This window comes from Podarcis filfolensis (assembly GCF_964270895.1).
Source record: "Podarcis filfolensis genome assembly, chromosome: Z".
In the NCBI taxonomy this organism is placed as follows: Eukaryota; Metazoa; Chordata; class Lepidosauria; order Squamata; family Lacertidae; genus Podarcis; species Podarcis filfolensis.
Genome location: NC_139617.1, coordinates 41,497,045 through 41,518,011, shown reverse-complemented (window position 1 = coordinate 41,518,011; position 20,967 = coordinate 41,497,045). Strand labels below are relative to the sequence as shown.

The following is a 20,967-nucleotide window of genomic DNA, read 5'->3' as shown; positions in this document are numbered from 1 at the left end:
TGTTGTTGTTACAAGAAAGAAAATTCTGGCTAAGCATCAGGAAGAACTTCCTGACAGTAAGAGCTGTTCGACAGAAGAACAATTTCCCTCTGGAGGTTGGAAACTCTCCTTCCTTGGAGGTTTTTAAGCTGTGTTTGGGTTGGTCACCTGTCACAGGTGCTTTAGCTGAGATTCCTGCATTGCACAGGGTTTGGACTAGATGACCCTTGGAGTGCCTTCCAACTCTATGATCCTATGACTCAGTATGAGGCAGCTTTCTTCAGTGATCTGCTGATATATTTGGCATTGTCAATCGCATCAACACTAAGTTCAGCTCTTCCCTTTTCAGAGAGGAAAACACTCAGATCAGAGCAGTGGAAGGGCTGCTTTGCCTTTAGACTATCAAACACTGCTATTCCCTTTCACGAATGGGCTAGTGGGCACATAACGAGCTGATCCCTTGCTGTGGTTGGTAAGGAAGTAATTCAAGCCAGACTAAGTGAAAGACAGACCATTAAATTATTGCACACAGTCAATTATTTCACAACTTTCAGTACATCCCATATTCTTCCGTGTATAAGATGTTTTTTGCTAACTTTTTTTTTTGGTCAAAAATTGGGGGATGTCTTATACATGGATGGTGAATGCTCAGGGGCAAAAAACAAAACAAAACACTACTTACCTGCCCATGGCTGCCTTGAAGAAGGTGCCAGAAGTGCCGGAGCCACTGTACCTCCTGAGCTATCTCTCAAAAAAACTCAACAACTTTGGGTGTACACACACATCCTGCCACTCCAGGTGCCGGTTGGGGTTGCTGTGCCAGTGCCAGAGCTTTGAATATTTAATAAACTATCAAAGTTGTTCTGTTTGATGTTTAAAATGTTGATTTCTTAATTTGGGGCTCAAAAAAAATAGGGGTAATCTTATACGTAGGGTCGTCTTATACACGGAAAAATACGGTATATCAGTGACTTGCTTGGCAATGGTCTGGTACAGATATTCAAAATGGACTGTCATAAAGTACCCTTGATGTCTTGGGGAAGGGCTATAGTTCACTGGTAAAGCATCCACTGCATTCAGCAAGTCCTGTGTTCAATCCCTGGCAACTCCAGGTAGGGCTGAGAATATCCCTTGTCTGAAACGCTGGGTAGCTGCTGCCAGTCAGTGTCAACAGTACTGAGCTGGATGGACTCATTACTGCTCTCATTACTGGACTCCAACTCCCATCAGCCCCAGCCAGCATGGCCGAGGATGATGGGAGCTATAGTTTGGCAACACCTGGAGGGTGGGGATGGGGGATTTGAATTTAATGCACTTTTGCCTAATAAGCAAACTGAAAGGTAGCCATCTTTCAAGAGGCACACTTCTCTGAATGTTATGATGCAGTTCTCCACATACTCAGAATTTTTATAAAAGATACATGAAAGTGTGCACGAAAAAGTATATATCAATACAAATAATAACATGCATTGTATTCCATTCGGGGAAGATGCATTAAGATGCTGATGAATTTTTATGAGGACTTCTCTCTCTCTTTTTTAATGCAAACTAATGAGGATATGGGGCAAACCATCCTTAAGGCTGCAAAAATTAAGAAACTGACCGAAAATGAAATTGACAGATCTGTTCATTCCTACTGGGAGACCAGAGGCTTGTCAATGCATGAATGGAAGACATGAATGGAAGATGATGGAGGGGGCAGTTAACAAAGAGTTTTGCAGAGGCCAGGTTACATTGCCCTTTTGGCTTTAAAAGAAGATTGGGCAAATTCATGGAGAAGAGGGCTGTTGGTGGCTATTAGGGATGATGGCTATGCTCTGCCTCCACTGTCAGAAGCAGCAATGCTTTTGAATACCAGGTGCTGGAACCTGGGAGAGGGAAGAATGATGTCGTGCTCAGGTTCTACCTGCAGGTTTCGCACAAGCGAAATCTGGTTGACCACTGCAAGAAATGGGTGCTGGACTAGATGGGCCATTGGCCTGATCCAGCAGGCTCTTCTAACGTTCTTAATTTGCATGTGTTACATGTAATCATATTTACTCAGCTATAAAACCCCTTGCATTCTCCTAAGTACACCACATAATTGAAGCTCTTTGATGCGCCTCTTCCCTCTCCACCTCTTCCCTCTTTTGAAAAGCCCTAGTGATTTCCAGATCCATGGTCTGATTTAAACTGAGAGCATTTCAAAGGAAGCTGTGCAATTTATCAGTGCTTTTGATGCCATCAATATTTAATTGCCCTCCACCATAACACTAACAAAAGGCAGCTTTCTGGACAAGCCATTGGATTCAGAACAATTCAAAGGGGAAATTTGAAAAGGAAGTGGTCTGAACTCCTTTTTTCAATGCCTTAAGGAGCCTCTCTTTGCCCCAAGCCAAAGTGTTCCTACAAATCTTTTGGGGCTCCTTGAATAGACAATAACAAATCCCCAAGAGGAAAAAAATCTCATCAGTTTTTATAAAAAGCAGGAAAAGGAGCTTAATTTCAGACAGTATAAAATCGTTCTATACAAGAAGGTTTGCTAAGAGGGGCAGAAGGACACAGCAGAGGCTCATAGTTCAAGATTCTGCCTGTGGGTGGCTATTGGCCTCTCTGCATAGCAGTATAGGTAGCTGTCATTCTGAGTCAGGCCAGTGGGTTAATCTTGCTCAGTGTTGTCTACACTGACTGGCAGTGGCCAGAATTTCAGTCAGGGAACATAACCAGCCCTACTTGAAGATGCTTGGGGTTGATCGTGGATGCTCAGCTGCTGACCTATGGTCCTTTCATCTAAAATATAAAGTAAGAACCCAGTGCTCATGGTTATGAACAAAGAGCAAATTCAAGGAACAAGCTGACATATACAGTCAGGTCAGTCTAGCTTGGTTTTGTCTACTATACTAACTGGTAACAGCTTTCCAAGGTTTGGGACAGTGGGATCTCTCCCAGCCCTACCTGGAGATGATGATGATGTTTATTTATTTACCCCTCCCATCTGGCTGGGTTTTCCCAGCCACAACAGAATATTAAAAACATGATAAAACATCAAACATTATGCTGGGCATCAGTGACGTAGCATGTGGGGGTGGCACAGAGACGGTTGCCCTGGGTACAAAATTGTTAAGGGGCACAAAAATTCAGCATTCAGTGCTGCTTTACTATAGCTGCATGCTTCTGTAACTGGTTTCCACTGAAAATGGCTTCTCCATGCAAACCAAGAAGTGACTTTTTGTGAGGAAACTGGTAAAATGTGAGTTGAATGAGGTAATCATTAGATAGATTTGTAGCTGGTTGAGTGACTGAAACCAAAGAGTACTCATTAATGATTCCTCATAATCCTGGAAAAAAGTGACAAGTGAGGTGGCACAGGGTTCTGTCCTGGGCCCATTGTCGTTCAACGTCTTTATCAATGACTTGGATGAAGGAATTGAGGGAATGCTCATCAAATCTGCAGATGACACCAAACTGGAAGGGGTAGCTAATGCCGCAGAAGACAGAATTGGAATTCAAAATGACCTTAACAGATCGGAGAGCTGGGTGCAAGCTAACAAGATGAATTTCAATAGGGACAAATGTAAGTTTCTGCACTTAGGCAGGAAGAACCAGATGCACAAATATAGAATGGGGGACACCTGGCTTACTAGCAGTACATGCTTCTTTCTATAATGGGAAAGCTCTACACTTGATTCCTCTCTATTAAACTGACTCTTTTTAAAATGATAATAATATAATATCTGAAGCCCAGGCCAGCTTTCTTGAGAACCTTTCAACATCAGATCACTGTGTCGTGCTGCCCCACTTAGCAGAGAAATACACCAGCCCTCTGCAGGGAGAACTAATTGTGGCCTTTATGGACTTTAAATCTCCTTCCGAATCTATTCCCAGATCGAAACCATGGACCAAATAACAGCCATTACTGCAGGATAAATGACTCTTCCTATTAAAGTTCTGTACAGTGATGGCAAATTGCAGGTTAGATGTGGATTGCAGGACCAGCTTTCAGACTGTATTGAGATGGCTAAGGGAGTGAGATGGGGCTTTACTTGGGCCCCCACATTGTTTAGCCTTTCCCTAAATGGTTTAGAGGAAAGTCTAATGGATCCAGATGGTCATCACTGGAAAGACCCCTCTTTTGCTATATGCGGACAATGCGGCCATTGTCTCTCATTCCAGACCTGGTTTGAAATACCAACTAAGGAAGTTCTCAGATTACTGTTCTGTAAATGGGTTACCCATCAGCTATGAGAAATCCAAAATTTTGGTCTTTAAGAAAAAATATTCCCCTTGTAAATAGGTATTAGGTGGCCATCTTCTAGAGCAGACTAAAGGCTTCCAGTACCTAGGGCTGTTGTTTCACCACACAAAGTCCTGGAATTGCCACTGGCAGACTATCTGTCAGGAGGCGGAGTTGAGCAAACTTGCCATACTCCATTTCATTTTCACAAAGGGAGGTCACTATCTTCCATCAGCCATAAGGGTCTTTAATGCGAAATCTGTTTCCCAGTTCCTTTATGCTTCAAAAGTCTGGTACAATGGTCTATTTTCTAAGTTAGATGGGTTCCAAGCTAAGTTCCTTCGGTCCCTACTTCAGGTCCCAGAGTGTCCCTAAATCAATTTTGTTGTTGGAAACGGGTGAATGCCCACTCTCCACCAAAGTGTGGTGGGTTGCCTTGAAATACTGGCTAAAGATCTCAGTATTCCCCTGGGGAAGGGATTACTTTTACATCTATCCGATGGGGAGTCTATCAGCTCATGGTCGAAAACTATGGCCCAAAAAGCCTCCTTGACTGGTCTTTCACCATCCTTTTTACACCATCTGGGCTAGAATATTGCCCTTAAATCCCTGAGGCAGATGTTATGGGACATTTCACACAGCGATCTTCACTCTAGATCCTATGTAACCTGTGGTCGGTTTGCATCTGGAATCCACTATTGTCATGATTTTCGGTTACCATCCTAGTTCATGAATCTGTCTGTACCTAACTATTGCTGATTATTCACCAAAGCTAGACTAAATGTATTTCCATCAGAAGTACTAAATGGCAGGCTGTCTGGTATACCCTATCAGAATAGGCTCTTCTTATGCTCTCAGGGTGTCAACTATATGAAGCATATCCTGTTACACTGTGAGCAGTTCAAACAAGCCAGGGAACAGCAGAAGGAAAAGCAAGATGTAGCACCAGGCCAATACAGCTTGTTCCTCCCTCGGCTTCTTTAAACTGTTCCCACCCCCCACCCCAGCTGAGCATGCCTCAATGCCTCACATATGGGGCATGGGGCTCGCTCAGCTGGTGATACATTGCGATGTTGAAAACCTGACATCGCCCAGCCCCACATATGAATGGGCATGGTGCGACACAAGAAATAATTCCACTGTACAGCACCACTGTTCCTCCAGCCCTTCCACACATGTGTGCTTCTGTTCTCACATGACTTACCCATTAAAAACAGCAGGAAAGAATGATACACCAGTATGCCACTCCAAATTTTGTCACTTTGCTCCTGCAATTTTCTGGGTTAACTGGAAATGAGCCCTAAACATGCACTAGATTCCTCTAGATTTCTGGAAGAGTCCATCAAGCTCAAATATAACATGGAGAGAATCACTTAAGTAAAATGGAATAAACTGTCATAGGAATGGTACTAGCTGTGATGGCAATGTTCTGCCTCCACTGTTGGAGGCAGAAATGCTTCTGAATTCCAGTTGTTGGATTCTACAGAGGTGGGGAAAGTGCTCTTGTGATTAAATCATGTTTGTGAGTTTTCCACATGCATCTGGTTAGCTGCCAGTATTGCCAGCTTGGCCTCACAACCGTGGGTGCCTGGGGCCATGGGTGACATGTGGCATGCATGGCCCTGGCACCAAAACTTGTGAGTGGCCGGCCCCTTCATGGGGAATTTTGTGGGTGCTCGGGCACCCAGGGTCCCAGGGAGTTGGCACCTATGTTGGCTGCCGTAAGAGAAGGATGCTAGGCTAGATGGGCCATCGGACTTGATCCAGCAGCCTCTTCTTATGTTAATGAAAGCAAAAGGACATATTTCTTCACACAGGATGTAGACTAATGATGGAATTTTCTCCCGTGAGATGCTTTAGATGGCTTTAGAAGATTAGATGAATTCATAGCAGATAAAGCTCTATCAATGACTACTAGCAATAATGTGTATGTTTTCCCTCCGCGGCTGGAGGTAGTATGCCTCTGAAAACACATTTGTAGGAATCTCAAGCACTGTTGCCCTCAGATCCTCCTTTCAGGATTCCCATAGGCATCTGATTGGCCACTGTGAGGGGGGGAAATGCTGGGCTAGATGGGCCTTTGGTCTGATTTAGAGGGCTGTTCTTATATTTAAACCAGTAGAGGGTGTACACAAGGATGTGGGACTTGTGACCAGCATGGCCAATGGTCAGGGATGATGGGAATTCAGCAATGCTTGGAAGACCACAACTTCCCCATCTGTACAAGAAGCTGAAAGAAGCTCTGTGGAGCCCAAAGCTCAATCGTATTTGGGGTAATAGGCAGCAATTTAAATGAAAAAAAAGGACAAACTACCAGCTTCTTCCACCAAAGGACCAGTGGTTCCAACAGCTGCTGAGAGCCTTGGTGCATTCTTACACTCACCTTGGTCAACTCCTGTGCATTGGCAAGGTTGTCCACAGCAATGGCCAAGAAGACGTTCAGGAGCGTGTCTGGTTAAGCTGCTAAGGATCTTTTTAAAGAAAACCCTGATCTCCCCACAAATCAGGATGAATGATCAATAAACAGTCTGACATTGTCTAACTTCTCCACAATCAAAGCAGGATGAATACTCAATTAACAGTCTGAGTTGTCTAACTTCCCTGCAAGCAAATCAGGATGAACGATCAATAAACAGGTCATCATGAGGTGACCTATGTTTGTGACATAATTCTGATAATGTGTGATCACTGAAAAACATTTTAAAAAGTGACAATTATTAAATGATTTTGAAGCCAGATCTGGTTATATGATCAACCTGAATAAATCAGAACAGTTGCGTTATATAACATAAAGAATATTGGAAAACATTATTTAAAGCATGTCCAATTACATGGTGGGAGACTTCAATCTGTTGTTTCAGAGCTTGGATAACTGATCAGCGCAAAACCTGGTTAATTATAATCATAATAAATGATAAAAGTATATTTAAATGGCCCTTGATAGATTGTTATAAGTAAAGGTCCCCTGGGTAGGAAGACTATCAATTGTAAATATGAAGATGATACATTGCATGCTCTTCCTTTGTTTTTAGTATAATTGGTTGTATTCAAGAAACATTTAACTCAGAGTGGACACACTGACATTAATGAACCTAAGTTACGTAAGTTTATTAATTTCAGTGGGCCTAGTTTGGCACTGGATACCATCTAATGTTATCAGTAGACTATGGAACAAGAAGTGGCATAAAACTAGTGCTGGGTTTGTATTGGCTACAATAATTCAAATAATTCAAAACATCACATATTTCAGGGCTGGGGAATCTAGGAGTCAGATAGAGAGGCATATCGGGCAGATTTAGCATCTGGGCCTGAGGTTCCTTTTCCCTAAAACAGACCATGATCAAATCCCTCGACTATTCCTAAATTCTGCACTGTGAATAGCCCTCTAAATGCTTTGTAGTCAGTATTTGAGCTGCGCATGAAATTTATCAAGTCAGAAAATTGCCACCATTGCGCTCTTGCATATTTTCACCTCCAGCTACCTGCTCTGACTGTACTGCATGGATGTTTCACCTTGCTTGATGCGGCCTAATTATTTCAAGTCAAGTCTGTTTTGAACAGATAGGCTGAAGTCCCCCCCCCCCAACCTCTCTCAGCCAGCTAACTTTTACATATCTTTTTAGATGCTTCTATTAACTTTTCATTTGGCAGCTAATAAGGCTGGGAAGCGATGAGAAAGACAGCAGTGTGTCTTGAGCATTAGCAGCTGTATTCAAATTGAGGCAGGTAGCTGGAATTTAGGGCAAAAAGCAATTCAGCACAAAGGCGACTTCTACAAAAAGGCTGCAAAGAGAGAGTTGGTCAGAGTTTGATTTTTCTTTTTTAAAAGACAAGAAAAGAAAAGGGGGGCAACAAGCACATTTAGGGCAACAAATGGTCCATCATGGGGAGTCTGTATATAGAGAGCCTTTGTCCCTGGATGCTGCTGGCCTACAATTCCCACCCTCTGTTGGCTGGGAAGGGTTGGGGGTTGGAGTCTGACAGCACCTGGAATATGAAGGTTGGGGAGAAGCTGATTTAAAAGCTAAATGCGAAGAGTAGATCTTTGTGTAGAGCCACTTGTGATCTGAGCACCATCATCTATATAGATTTTCCAGTTCTGTTAGAATTCATCTGCTCAAGAAAATAAATGACAAGCCTGGATGAATGTTGGGGGGGGGGGCTCTATTGACTGCTGCTGCCACTCAACTATGGAATTCACCTATCTTGCTTTTACCAGGTATATAAGGGCAGGGTTGCCAAAGGCAATGCCTTTGTAGGTGCCTCTATGCTGTACAAAGCACAACATTCAGTATGCACTTAGCACAGCACTTGGAGTCACACACAGTCACTCCGGACAGTGAAAGATTGCAACAGAATGTTCTTGCCATTTTAAAGGAAGGGGTGGCTTCTGTATGGTCTGGCTCACACGTAACGCTAAGCCAGGTGAGGAAACTCAGGCCCAGGCCCAGGGAGCAAATGAGACCCTCCATACCTCTCTGTCTAGCCCTTGGGAATCTCCACAAGCCAGACATCACATCCATCATTGGTCCTGCTTTGCACCCTCCCTGAGATTATCCCCCACCCAGGTGAGAATGTGCCCTTGAGCTCTGATAATGCCTCTTGCTTATCTGATGGATGCCAATCATCATACTGACATATGCCAAAGGTTTTCCAGAAGAGAGTGTGGCTAAAAAAATATTTCTCCCCTCTCTGCTAAGTCATGGTTTGTTTAGTCCAAGTGTGATTTGTTGGAGTATCCAATCCCAGCCCAGCAGAATAACCAAGGTTTGCTTTTTGTCAACAAACCATAACGTGAAACGTGGCTTCTTGTTGCTTTACAAACTATTGCTATGGTTTGGCATTATGTCTGAACCAAATAGCCTTGCTCAGCTATGGTCTTTTGGCTACTGCCTCACCCAAGATGCCCCCCAAACCATAGAATAGGGGTCAGCAAACTTTTTCAGCAGGGGGCTGCTCTACTGTCCCTCAGACCTTGTGGGGGGCTGGACTATTTTGGGGGGGGGAATGAATTCCCAGATCGTCTGCGGGCCAGATTGAGAAGGCGATTGGTTGCCTATCCATGCCATAGAAGTACCAATCTGGAAAAATATATCTAGGCTTATTTGCTCATCTGTGAGATGAACAAACCAGCATTTAAAAACCAACAACACATGACTTAGTGTTATGTGTGTATGCAGGTTGAAAAAAATAATGTATGTGTATTCCTTTTTTCAGGTGGGAGGAAGAATAACAACAACAGGAGGAGTTTGGATTTGATATCCCACTTTATCACTACCCAAAGGAGTCTCACAGCGGCTCACATTCCCCTTTCCCTTCCTCCCCCACAACAAACACTCTGTGAGGTGAGTGGGGCTGAGAGACTTCAGAGAAGTGTAACTAGCCCAAGGTCACCCAGCAGCTGCATGTGGAGGAGCAGAGACATGAACCCGGTTCACCAGATTACAAGTGTACCGCTCTTAACCACTACACCACACTGGCTCACAGGAAACCTGCACTGCATAAATGGGACCACCAAAGTTTAGGATTTCACCAGCTGGATGCTCCCCTTGCCCAAAGAAACACACTTCACAAATACTACTACATTTCATAATAAATCAATATTTCTGCTAATGGGTTTCCACCAGCTGCCCATTAGCACGTGGCTGCTAAGGTTGAATATGCATTTTTTAGCAATGGAGCAGCACAAAATGCCATTAGCAAATCAGATTTTGGCAGGGCAAGGATACAGTTACCGAACAGTGTCAAGACAATGAAGTAGATGGATGAGAACATTCCTGAGTGGACGCCCCCTTGAGATTCTATCCCCTGGTACATCACAGCATTCCAGTCTTCTCCAGTCAGAATCTGTAAAGTTAATTAGAGTAAAAAATAAGAAAGTGTGAGGGGAGGGTGGGAAAGATAATATAAACCTTTTTCCAGATAGCTTGGTTTGTTTAGAGTAGTTCTGGGGAACCTCAGCCCTCTGGCTCCCTCTGTCAGGTCTTTGGGCCTGTCCCCAGGCCACACCTTTCACTGGTCTTACTCCACTCTCTCCTTAAGTGCTCAGTTGTAACTATAGCCACATCCACACCAGATGTTTAAAGCACATGGCTTCCTGCAGAGAACCCTGGCAGCTGCAGCATGCTAAGGGTGCTGGGAACTGTTGCTCTGTGAGGGGCAAGCTACCATTTCCAAGATTCTTTGCTGGAAGCTGTAACTGCCAAAGTGGTATAAATATGTTTTAAATGCATGGTGTGGATGTGACCAATGCCTCTAGTTTGCCTGGATGGGGAGATGTGTGCACATAGGTCTGTGTGTCCATCTATTTCTGACTTTTGCATTGATACAATGTGGCCTTGGGCCATTTCCATTACTCCATCCACTGCCTCTGACCCTGCCCACCCCTAGCATGTGGCCCTAAAAGACTGCCCATGAGCGAATGCTGTCCTTGGGATGAAAATGATCTAGAGTAAATGACTAAGGTCATTTCCCACCCCTGTGGTGGTGCCTTCATTAAGAAGGCTCTCCCAGCGGACTTCAGGTTTCTGCGAATGGTGAAAATGAGTGCCAGTCTGATCGACTGACAGACTCAAGCCCTGCAGAGACACAGGGGGAAGCCCCAAGGTGAGGTGCACCCCCTAAAAAGCCTGTGATTGAGCCTGCGGACATGGCAATATCACAACTCCACGGGAGTGGAGCCTCAAACTCCTACCTGCAGCAGAGATCTTCCAAGAACTACATTTTGGCTGATGGAAATGTAAAGAAGATTAATTATTGGATCTAATTAGGCTGAATTCGGTGCTAGACAGAGGAGTAAAAAGGAAGTCCATCCCCATCTTCTGAGTAATTATCGCTGCATGGAAACAACTTGCAAGTGAGAATGGTATTAATTTTATGTAACTCTATTAGATATATGTCTGCCGATGGGAAAGATGGATTAAAAGCAACTGAAACCCATTCTTTACTACCTTTTATTGGATTTATAATGGAGAATTGGGAAGAGGACCTTGCATGACTAAAGCCATAGGTGAATCCGAGCCCAGCAGAGAAAGCTTGAAACAAGACTAATGAAGTACTCTGTGGGGTGAGGGTATGGAAGCATATATGGGCTTTGCAAGGCACATTTTGGTTGGAGTGGTTTAAAGAAGACTGAGCTTGCTCCTGGTGTGAGTGTGTGTGTGTGTGTGTGTGAAAAGATAAATTGGAACTTTAAAGTTTGGAACTGGCTATAGAGGCTGAATATCAACAGTGCCAGATATTGGACAACATCTGAGAACCCCTACGCCACCTTTCTAGAGCTAGAAGCCTGGTAAATCTCTCTCTGGTTGTGGGAAGGAAAGGCATTTGGACTGTACCAGAAAAGAGGCATTATAATGATCTTCAACTGTCTGTAACTCTTTATCTTACTTCAAGACATTTTTAGAGAACTAGATCAGTGAAAATCTTTTACGCTCCTCTGGATTATTAAGTTGTGATTTTGTGTGGACAAATTGCTTTTGTTTTCTTTTTAAAGTAGATATCTGTTTAATTTGAATGTTAATTTGAAATCTGGATTTTATTTCAAATTGTATACATGTAACAGGCAATCGGGCTGGAGGGAGTGGGAAAGTACAAAAGACCGTGTTCCTTGGGAAAGTGTTACTTGGTGGCCTTGACAAAACTGACAAGGTACGGCTGGAAAATTGGTTGTCTTGAGAACAAGGGAATGAGAAACTTGGAAAGGGCAGAGTGAATCGAGTAGAAGGAGTATTGGATATTTTCACTCTGTTCAGACCATTTTTGATTGTTTTAATAATAACTTATTGAACATGGCAATTAAAAAGCAACCAACCCCAAGTTTGGATAGAAGGACTTCTGTACAGGACACGGGGGATAAGCCTCATGGTGAATGGGTGGAATTCTTCTATGAACTGAGAAATGAGTTGATTAAGGAGATAAAGGAAAATTTGGATAAGACAGCAGATAAACTTATAGCCCAAATGGACCAAAATACTGAAATGGTAACTAATTATTAAAATAGAACTAGTGACAAAGAAAACAGAAGTGGTGGAGGTCTTGATGCAAGGGCTGGAGGAAATTTTTAGAAAAATGGAAACTATGATTGATATGAAGAAATACCAGGAGACACTTGGGGCAGATATGAATGGCATGGGGGGTAGGCAGGAAATATTTGGGAATGCCTTGGTGGCAGAAATTACAGCCTCTGAGACTAAGAGGAGACTGTGAGGAAGGTGAGCAGGATTTTGAATCTGACTTAACTGATAGTTGCCTTCCAGTGAAATTTAAATATGACAAAGTTAGGAAAAAGAATGGGAAGCACTTATTGTATATATGCAAAATAATGTAAATAAATTGATATATTGACAGGCTCAGACTTCACACTTGCAATCAGCAATGAAGTATGTGTAAGGAAATGCAGAAGTTTTTGTTAATATAAGAAAGCAGAAGAGGGAATGAAGGGAAGTCATGAAGTCTAAAGAACCTCAAAGATAAGGTTTTGAAATGTTTTTGTGAATAGGGATGGGGGGGATTTGTTTTTTGTAGTTAATTGTTTTTTGAAATTAATTGTGAAAAAACCAATAAATATTATTCAAGGAAGAATAAGAAGGAGGAGGAGGAGGAGGAGGAGGAGGAGGAGGAGGAGAAGGCTCTCCCAGCTAGTTCTGATGTCATCTTTTGGGAGCTGGTGAATATATTTTTAACCTGTAAAGACTCTGAAGAGATTGGCTCAATAAAGACCTTATCCTGCTTTTTATTCTTCTATTGTTGTTGCTGCTGCTACTGTTGTGTTGTGTCTATAGAACTGTGTGTTTCCATGTTGCCTGTAGAGAAAGGAATGACCTCACCCTGTTCCCACCACCAGCATGCAATTTCTTCCACCTGCAGCTGGAAGCAGTAAAGTCCAAGGAGTGAACCATCTTGTTTCCCTAAATATGTAGATCAGCGCATAGTAAGAATCACTCCATAATCTTAATCTGGATTAAATTGTTGGGGGGGGGTTAATTGTCAGGCCTTATTTTGAACAATCACTGGACTGTTTCATTTTATTGCACATTTGTTAATAGAATGTGTTTTTCATTAGCTGAGGTCTTGCAACAGCAAATGAATTATGTAAAGCATTTTGATGTTGTCAGAAGACTTGAGCCTGGTTTAGTCTGGAAAGGCAGCACACAGATAAGCAATGATGATGATGACACAGTGCTTTGTAAGGTTATGCACACATGTAAGAGGTGTTGTGAGTAGCTGAAAAGGGGCTAATATGGATTTATTTGGACTATCGTATCTTCTTTCCATTCCATCAGCATCAGAAGTACAGTTGGTGGCCCACCTAGTCCAGAATCCTGTTCTCACTGTGGCCAGCTAGATGTTCATTAAGGGAAGCCTGCAAGCAGGACCCAAGTGCAACAGCAAGTCTCCCCACTCAAAATTCCCAGCAACTGGTATTCAGAGGCCAGAGAGGGTAAGTCTGGGATTGGAGAGGAAGCACCTCTCCCTTGTTGGCCTCGATTTCTGCATGACTTTGACAGGAAGCCCTCCTCCCATGTGCAAAGGCTGCCCATCCCTTGAGCTTCCAGAGCATAGAATGTCTCTCATTTCCTCTTACCTTGCTGAGTAAGGGTTTGCCTTTCTCATTTGCTTCCTGCCTGATTAGCATTCCTGTCCCCAATTATAATGCTCTACAGAAACCAGAATGTCAAATGCAACGGGTCCCGCATTCCACTCTTTTCATTATTTCCTACGAACTCAGATCCGTCTCTCAGGCTATTGTCCTTGTTAATTTAGGGAGCTGATTGTGAAGACAGAAAAGCAGGTCACATCATCAGCTAACCAAGACTGTGCCACGGCAGACAAGGGCCACAGAGATGGATTCTGGTGACATGACAGAAAGCCAAGGGCCATGGTTCTGTGTGCTGACAGAAATCACCACACTCTTGCCTAGTTACAAATGATATCGGCTGGAGGTTACGGATGGGGAAAGAAAATCCAGGTCTCATATATTTGAGGAAAATGACATACCAAAAACGTGTTATATTAGGGGAAATTACTTGCGAAAAGGTAGTTTTGGGGGGAAATGCATACTGAAATGGCAATGACTTTTCTGGAGGATTTTGTTTTTTAAAAAGTAAACTGGTGTGGAAATATGGCAAACTGAGTTTAAGAATGGAAAAACAAGAAACTGAAATTGAACAAATTCATCCACACCTATTGGACATTTGTTTTCTGAGAGTTCTGTCTTTTGAATTCTCCACCCAACTAAGTAGGGGATAATGGCAAGGACACCATCATTGCACATTTATTTACATATCCAGTTCCACTGCTTGACTACCCAGTGACTCCTGTAAGAAACCCCAAGTCAATAGGAAAATGAGATTAAAACCCCAATTAAAATCTCTCCTCTGCCAGAAGCCTGTCTCAGGGGTGAGTTACTTCCAGTCCCAGCTAAGCTTGCCAGATACCTTGTTCAGCCCTTGAGGCCATTTCAGCCTAAGCACATACACCTGCCCTATTGTAACAGATGTCATATATGGTACGAGGTGTGGGGCAGGCATAAACCTGGCTCAGCTGATAAGAGGGGCTTTAGGACCTGCTGATCTGCTGCAAAGTCCTATGCAAAGCTGGCCACAAGATCACACTTCGAAAGAGACTTTGTGAGGCTAGGTAAGTCACGAAAGGCCCCTTTCTTTTCTTTTTTTTTAAAAATAATTTTTATTAATTTTCAACACAAATATAAAATCTTATCCAAATTTTCACAAATTTAACTGTTTGGACTTCCTTCAGCTTCTCTGACAATCATCCGTATTAACCTCTCAATTACGCATTTCTTCTGTTTTATATTGCCATTAGTCTTCCCTCCCACTATCTATTTCTTTTTAACAATATATCTCAACTTTCACAGTGCTTCTTTAAACCCCACTAGCGTTGTTTGCACATCACATACGAAAGGCCCCTTTCAAAGTGCTGCGCAAGATAGCATTTGTCATGATCCCCATGAGCTCAACTGGATCATGACTGGATTGGCACTTGCTGCCAAATAAGGAAGGTGAGGAGGAAGGTGAGAAGGATGCCCTCAGGGGTGGACAGCCTGTAGAGTACAGGGGAGGAGAAGCACTCCTGCTGGCTCCCTGCCCTGCACCTTCCACGGAGCAGATAGATTTCCTAGCAACAGGGGCCGGCATTGACAAACCAGTCTGTGACATCAGACGACTGACAGTTGCCTGGCTCTTCCCACCTCTCAGACTTGGCCAACGAGAGGTGGGGGACTTAACCATCTGGCCGCCTGGCCAGATCCAGTTCCTCACCTTTTGCTTATCTCTTGGCTTCAGTCTCTGTCCCAAACTAATTGCAATATGGCCTATTTGACAAGGCTGTGGCTGAGAGGCCTGGAGCTAAGGTTGAATGATGAGCTGAGGTTAAATAAGTTGGATATTTTTAGCCTAGAGGAGGAGAAGTGTGATTAAGAGACAGTCTCATAGCCATCTTCAAATATATTGAAGGGGTTGTTCCATAGACAATGGCAGACATGTGTTTTCAGTTGCTTGAGTCACTGTGTTCAGATTACAAGGGAATATGACTAAGTATTAGGAAAAACTTCCTGATGCCACAAGCTGTTTGACAGTGGGACAGACTGCCTCAGAAAGCAGTGGGCTTATCCTTGATTAGCAGCTTTCAAGCAGAGGCTGGATGACCCCCTATCAGACATGCAGAAGCAGCAGATTTCCTGCATCAGCAGTGGGGAGGACTATATGCTCTCTGAGGACCCTTCAGCTCTTTTGCACCAAGTCAAGAGTGCCCTTACCTGAAACACAGTTAGAATAGCAGTGGGGAAAGTATCAAAGTTTGTGGTTGGTGTTTCGTCACTAAAATGAAACCTAGAAAGAGGCAGAAAATGAATATTAATGGCAGGGTAGAATGCTAATAATCTTTTAAGAGCTGCCTTGCTGGATCAGACCAAAGGTCCCTTTACTCCAGCATCCGGGCTCTTACAGTGGGCACCTATATGCCTTTGGGAAGCCTCCAAGGAGGGCATGAAGGCAAACAACAACCCCATGATTTGTGCCTCCCCCCAAGTGACTGGTATTCAGAGGTACAACTGGGACTTGCAATAAAATGTTGAGCAGGGAGTGTGCCTGTTCAGGGTTCAAGCCAGACAGCTATGCCCTTTTTCCAGGATGCTCCATAACATTCTCCCTTCCACCAGTCTTCTGTCTGAGCATGCTCAGTCTTCAATAGTCTGTTTTTGGGGGTGGGGGTGGGGGATCCTGCTCCCTCCAAGAACACCACTTGACACCATTATGACACCAGATGTTTGGCAGGTGGGTGGTCCTCCTAACTGTCAAAGGTGGCCTGTGGAGTGGAGGGGAAGATAAGAATCTGGTCCATTGGGCAAAAAAAGCAAGTGCCTTGTTTTCAGGAGTGGTGGCACATGGTCCCACCTTATTGCTCTGCTCAACAGTTTGGTAAGCCACATTTTGCACCAACTGCAGTTTCCAGACAGTCTTCAAGGATAGCCACTCATTTAATGACCTATGGTGGATGGAAGGGTGCAGCTTGTTACTCTATGGATATAAGGCTTAAAGAAGTTGTGTTTCTTGCCATTTCTGAAAAACTGTCATAAAATACATGTCACTGGGGTGATGTGGACCCATCCAACTTTGCTTCTGCTTGGGGGCTGATGGTGATTTATATGACTAAACAATCTTCATGGTTGGCACATTCCAACTAAATATGAGCTTAATTGGCAACATTCATGAATATTTGGGATGTTTGCTGCAAGTATGAATCTTGTGTTGTTGTTGTTATTACTATTATTATTACTTATTAAATTTGTAGACTGCTCTTCGTCCGAAGATCTCAGGGCAGTTAACAACAGAAAAATACAAAATAAGAATAAAAACTACATAATAAAACAAAACCGAATCAATAACCACCTCCCCACAGACACATTTTAAAAGCCACAGAATGTTAATCAGCCAAATGCCTGGCTGAAGAGAAACATTTTTGCCAGGTGCCTAAAGATATGTAATGAAGGTGCCAGGCGAACCTCCTTGGGGAGAGCATTCCACAGACAGGAGGCCACCACAGAAAAGGGCTGTTCTTGTGTTGCCGCCCTCCGAATCTCTCATGAAGGAGACACATGAAGAAGGGCCTCACAGAGTGAATGCATGGTCCAGGTTGATTCATATGGCGAGGGGCAGTCCTTGAAGCATTGCGGTCCTGAGCCGTTATGGGATTCTGTTCCACTAATGAATATATTTTAAGTCATTCGTTCTTTCTAAGCTTTGTATGATTATTATGATTATTATTTTACTATCTTAAAATTTTATTCTTCCTGATTTCATGACTGTTTTTCAGTGCAGCTAGAATGAACCTAGAGAATCAGCAGCTTGCCACAATCAGCCCTTTGGCACGTTCTTCTCTATGAGGACCGCTTACTTTTAAGGGAAGAGCTGGTGCTCTGATGTTTTTATTTTAACAATCTGTATGTAATGCTTTATATGTATATGCTGTATGTGTATATGCACATATTTTCATTCTACTAGTAATATTCTGCCTTGTTAATAACTGTCCATTCTGGGTTACTTCTTCAAATCTTGGAATCCCCTTCTTATATAAAAAAAATTTTTTTTAAGGGTAGCCCAATATATAGTGCATCAAAGCAGTCCAAACTGGACGTTAGTGATCTCCAGCATGGATTATTGAGGCCAAGTAGCCTTCGTCTAGCAGTGGCCATAACTAGTGAACCAGCTAGAGCTGGGCATAAATATTCCTTGTCATTGAAGACACTTGAGCTTCCAGTGAGAGATTTGAATCAAAGAGTACTCACAGGTAAGAACATAAGAGCCCTACTGGTTCAGGCTGAAGGCCCATCTAGTCCATCATACTGCTCTCATAATGGTCAACCAGATGCCTACAGAAATCTGAAATGCAGGACATGAAACAACCCCACAGAGCTATTTAAAAGTGGTGAACCAGCTGGTTCTGTCCAGCTTGGAATCGGGAGAAACTAAGTCCGTCTGCAACCTGCTGTGAGAGATTAGCAAAACATTCAGAGTGCAAAAATCTGAAACTGGAGCCAAAACTATCGCAAGTCCAGTAGGCAGCATGCCTATGAATACCAGTTGCTAGGAATCACAAGCGGGGAGAGTACCGTTCCTTGCAGCCAGACGCCCGTCAAAAGTTTATTGAGATTAATTTAGTGAATTGAACTTACTGTCCTCCAAAAAGCTGCATTCCCAGCAAAGCAAACACAACAATGAAGAGGAAGAGGAGGAACAGCAAACTGATGATGGACTTCATTGAATTCAGCAAGGAGACCACCAGGTTCCTCAAGGAGTTCCAGTACCTGGGATTCCAAACCAAACCAAGCCAGTTAATGAATGCATCAGGATTTCTAAAAGTGGGTTTTCCAAGTGCATAAATTCCCCTTCACACATCCCACACTAAAAAGAAAGAAAGAAAAAGGAAGAAGAAACTTAAAACATACTTGGTAACTTTGAAAATCCTCAGCAGCCTGAGAGCCCTCAACACACTGATGCCAAAGGAGGTCCCGGGCTTCACTGCAGCCCAGATGACTTCGAAGATGCTCCCCACAATCACCTGCAAGAAACAAAGGAGTGATGGGCTGATGTGGGGGGAAAAGAAGGTCTGATCATGGCCAATGAGCAATTTCCAAAAAGAAGGGGTTGGAACTAAGGTTAGTCCTACTCAACGTAGACCCACTGAAATTAATGGACCCCAGAGATGTCCATTGATTTCAATGGGTCTCTTCTGAACAGGAATAATATTGGCACCAACCCAATAGCCTAATTCTGTAAGCTTCTTCAGTGTCTGCCTCAGGCAAGGACTGTATATTCAATCTTTCTATACAAGAGAGAGGCTTTCACAAACTGAGGTAAAGTTGTTTTAATACCAAACAGAATACCCAGAGGGTTTCTTTGGGGGGGGGCGGTTTACTAATGGATCTAATGATATTTCATAGTTCTACTGCTAACTGTGATGCTTTATTTACAAATTACATTTTGCCTTTTTATATCTTATCACACATCACCCTAGTCTCCCTTGGGAGGTAGGGTGATGCAGCAATGTAACTAATATATAAATATATAATATAAATAAATAATATAAATAAGAGTACATACATGCTTATCTGTATCTATCTAGTCCATGATTTGGTGTTTATTTCCTGCTACGGTTATTGGTGTCCAGAAAAATTTCAGCTTTAAAAATGGTGACAATTAAAGTTTCTAGCTCTTTAAGATTATAAACACAGGTTTGAAAGACCTTCTGTAAATTATATATCCGATCTGGGAGCAAAGGATTGGGGTGGGTAAGAAGCACTTCATTCCACTGAATTCCTTCAAGGAGAGGAGAAATTGCCAACATTATTATGATTACTTTTTTAGGAGGCAGACAAGAGGCTCACCATCAATAGCCACACTGTTTCTTTCTCCCCTCCCTCCAGCCCCCTCCCCTCTTTGCTGCTATAAATGACAGCAGCAGTAGCAACTGTGTTGGCAACCAGGCACTATTTTGCATCCTCCACAATCATGCCCAGGCCTAGCACCATCCAGGGCCATTGTGACAAGGGTTGGGTAGGTGGTCACCACCATCAAAAACCCTGCAAAACGGTCTGCTTTCTGAAGGGCCAGGTGTGTGAGAGGGGAGGGAAATCTCAATAAAGCCTCTCAGAAAAACTTGCAACCACTAATGTGGATTAGAACTCCCATTGTCTTAAAGTCAAAGGAAGAGGGCAGGTAATACAAGTGCAGGGTGCACCATCCTTTGCTTAGTCTTTTGAAGTGGGGATAAGTGTTGTGGCTCTGTGGCAGAGTATCTGCTTTGCATGCAGAAGGTACCAGGTTCAATCCCCAGCATTTCCAGGTAAGACTGGGGATATCCCTCCCAGTGTAGACAATCCTGAGCTAGGTGGGCCAATGGTCTGACTCTGTAGAAGACAACTTCCTATGTTCCTATGTCCTTCCATAAGGCTAAAAGTCTTCTTCTTCTTCTCTGGCAATCACTCATAGCCGAGTAAGATTGTCTTTCCATTCTTAAGTTGGGAATAGAGTAGTTGCTTTGGAAGATGATAATCAGGCATCCATACAACATGACCTGCCCAACGAAGTTGAGGTTGAAGAATCATTGCTTTGACACTGGTGATCTTTGCTTCTTCCAATACGCTAACATTAGTTTGCCTGTCTTCTCAAGTGATACGTAAAAATTTTTGGAGACACCACTGATGGAATCTTTTGAGGAGCTGGAAATGACATTTATAAGTGGTCCATGTTTCACAAGAGTACAGTAAAGTTGGAAGTACAATATCTTTGTAAACAAGCATTTTGGTTTCCCTGTGAATGTCTTGGTCCTCAAACATTCTGTGCTTCAATTGGGAGAAAGCTGTGCTCACAGAGCTCAGTTGATGCTAGATTTCTGCATCAATGTTGGCCCTTATGGAAAGATAACTATCCAGGTAGGAAAAGCAATTGACACTTCCCAATGTTACACTGTTAAGATGGATCTGTGGTACAGTGGACGGGTTGTTTTGTGCTTATTGATGCAGCACTTTGGTTTTTTGGATATTGAGCAATAGACCAAGCTTTCTGTAAGCTTCTGCAAAGATATTTAGGGTGGTTTAGAGGTTGTCCTCTGAGCGTGCACACACTACGTCATCAGCATATTGAAGCTCTATGATGGAGGTTATGGTAACCTTACTCTTTGTTTTCAGCCTACTCAAATTGAAGAGCTTTCCATCTGTTCGATATATATATGATTTTTACCCCAGTGGGGAGTTT

The 20,967-nt window shown here is 43.1% G+C and overlaps 1 protein-coding gene across 10 annotated transcripts in view; it reads right to left on the bottom strand.

Moving 5' to 3' along the window:
• Window positions 1-20,967, bottom strand: part of CACNA1B (calcium voltage-gated channel subunit alpha1 B) — a 328,172-nt gene that overhangs the window by 110,444 nt on the left and 196,761 nt on the right. For all 10 annotated transcript variants that reach the window (XM_083597112.1, XM_083597115.1, XM_083597114.1 and 7 more), the window contains 5 exons: window positions 18,660-18,772; window positions 18,387-18,518; window positions 15,972-16,044; window positions 9,922-10,039; window positions 6,576-6,643 (listed from right to left, as the gene is read on the bottom strand). In XM_083597112.1, coding sequence (XP_083453238.1) covers window positions 6,576-6,643; window positions 9,922-10,039; window positions 15,972-16,044; window positions 18,387-18,518; window positions 18,660-18,772 — 504 coding nt within the window. The remainder of the gene's footprint in view (window positions 1-6,575; window positions 6,644-9,921; window positions 10,040-15,971; window positions 16,045-18,386; window positions 18,519-18,659; window positions 18,773-20,967) is intronic.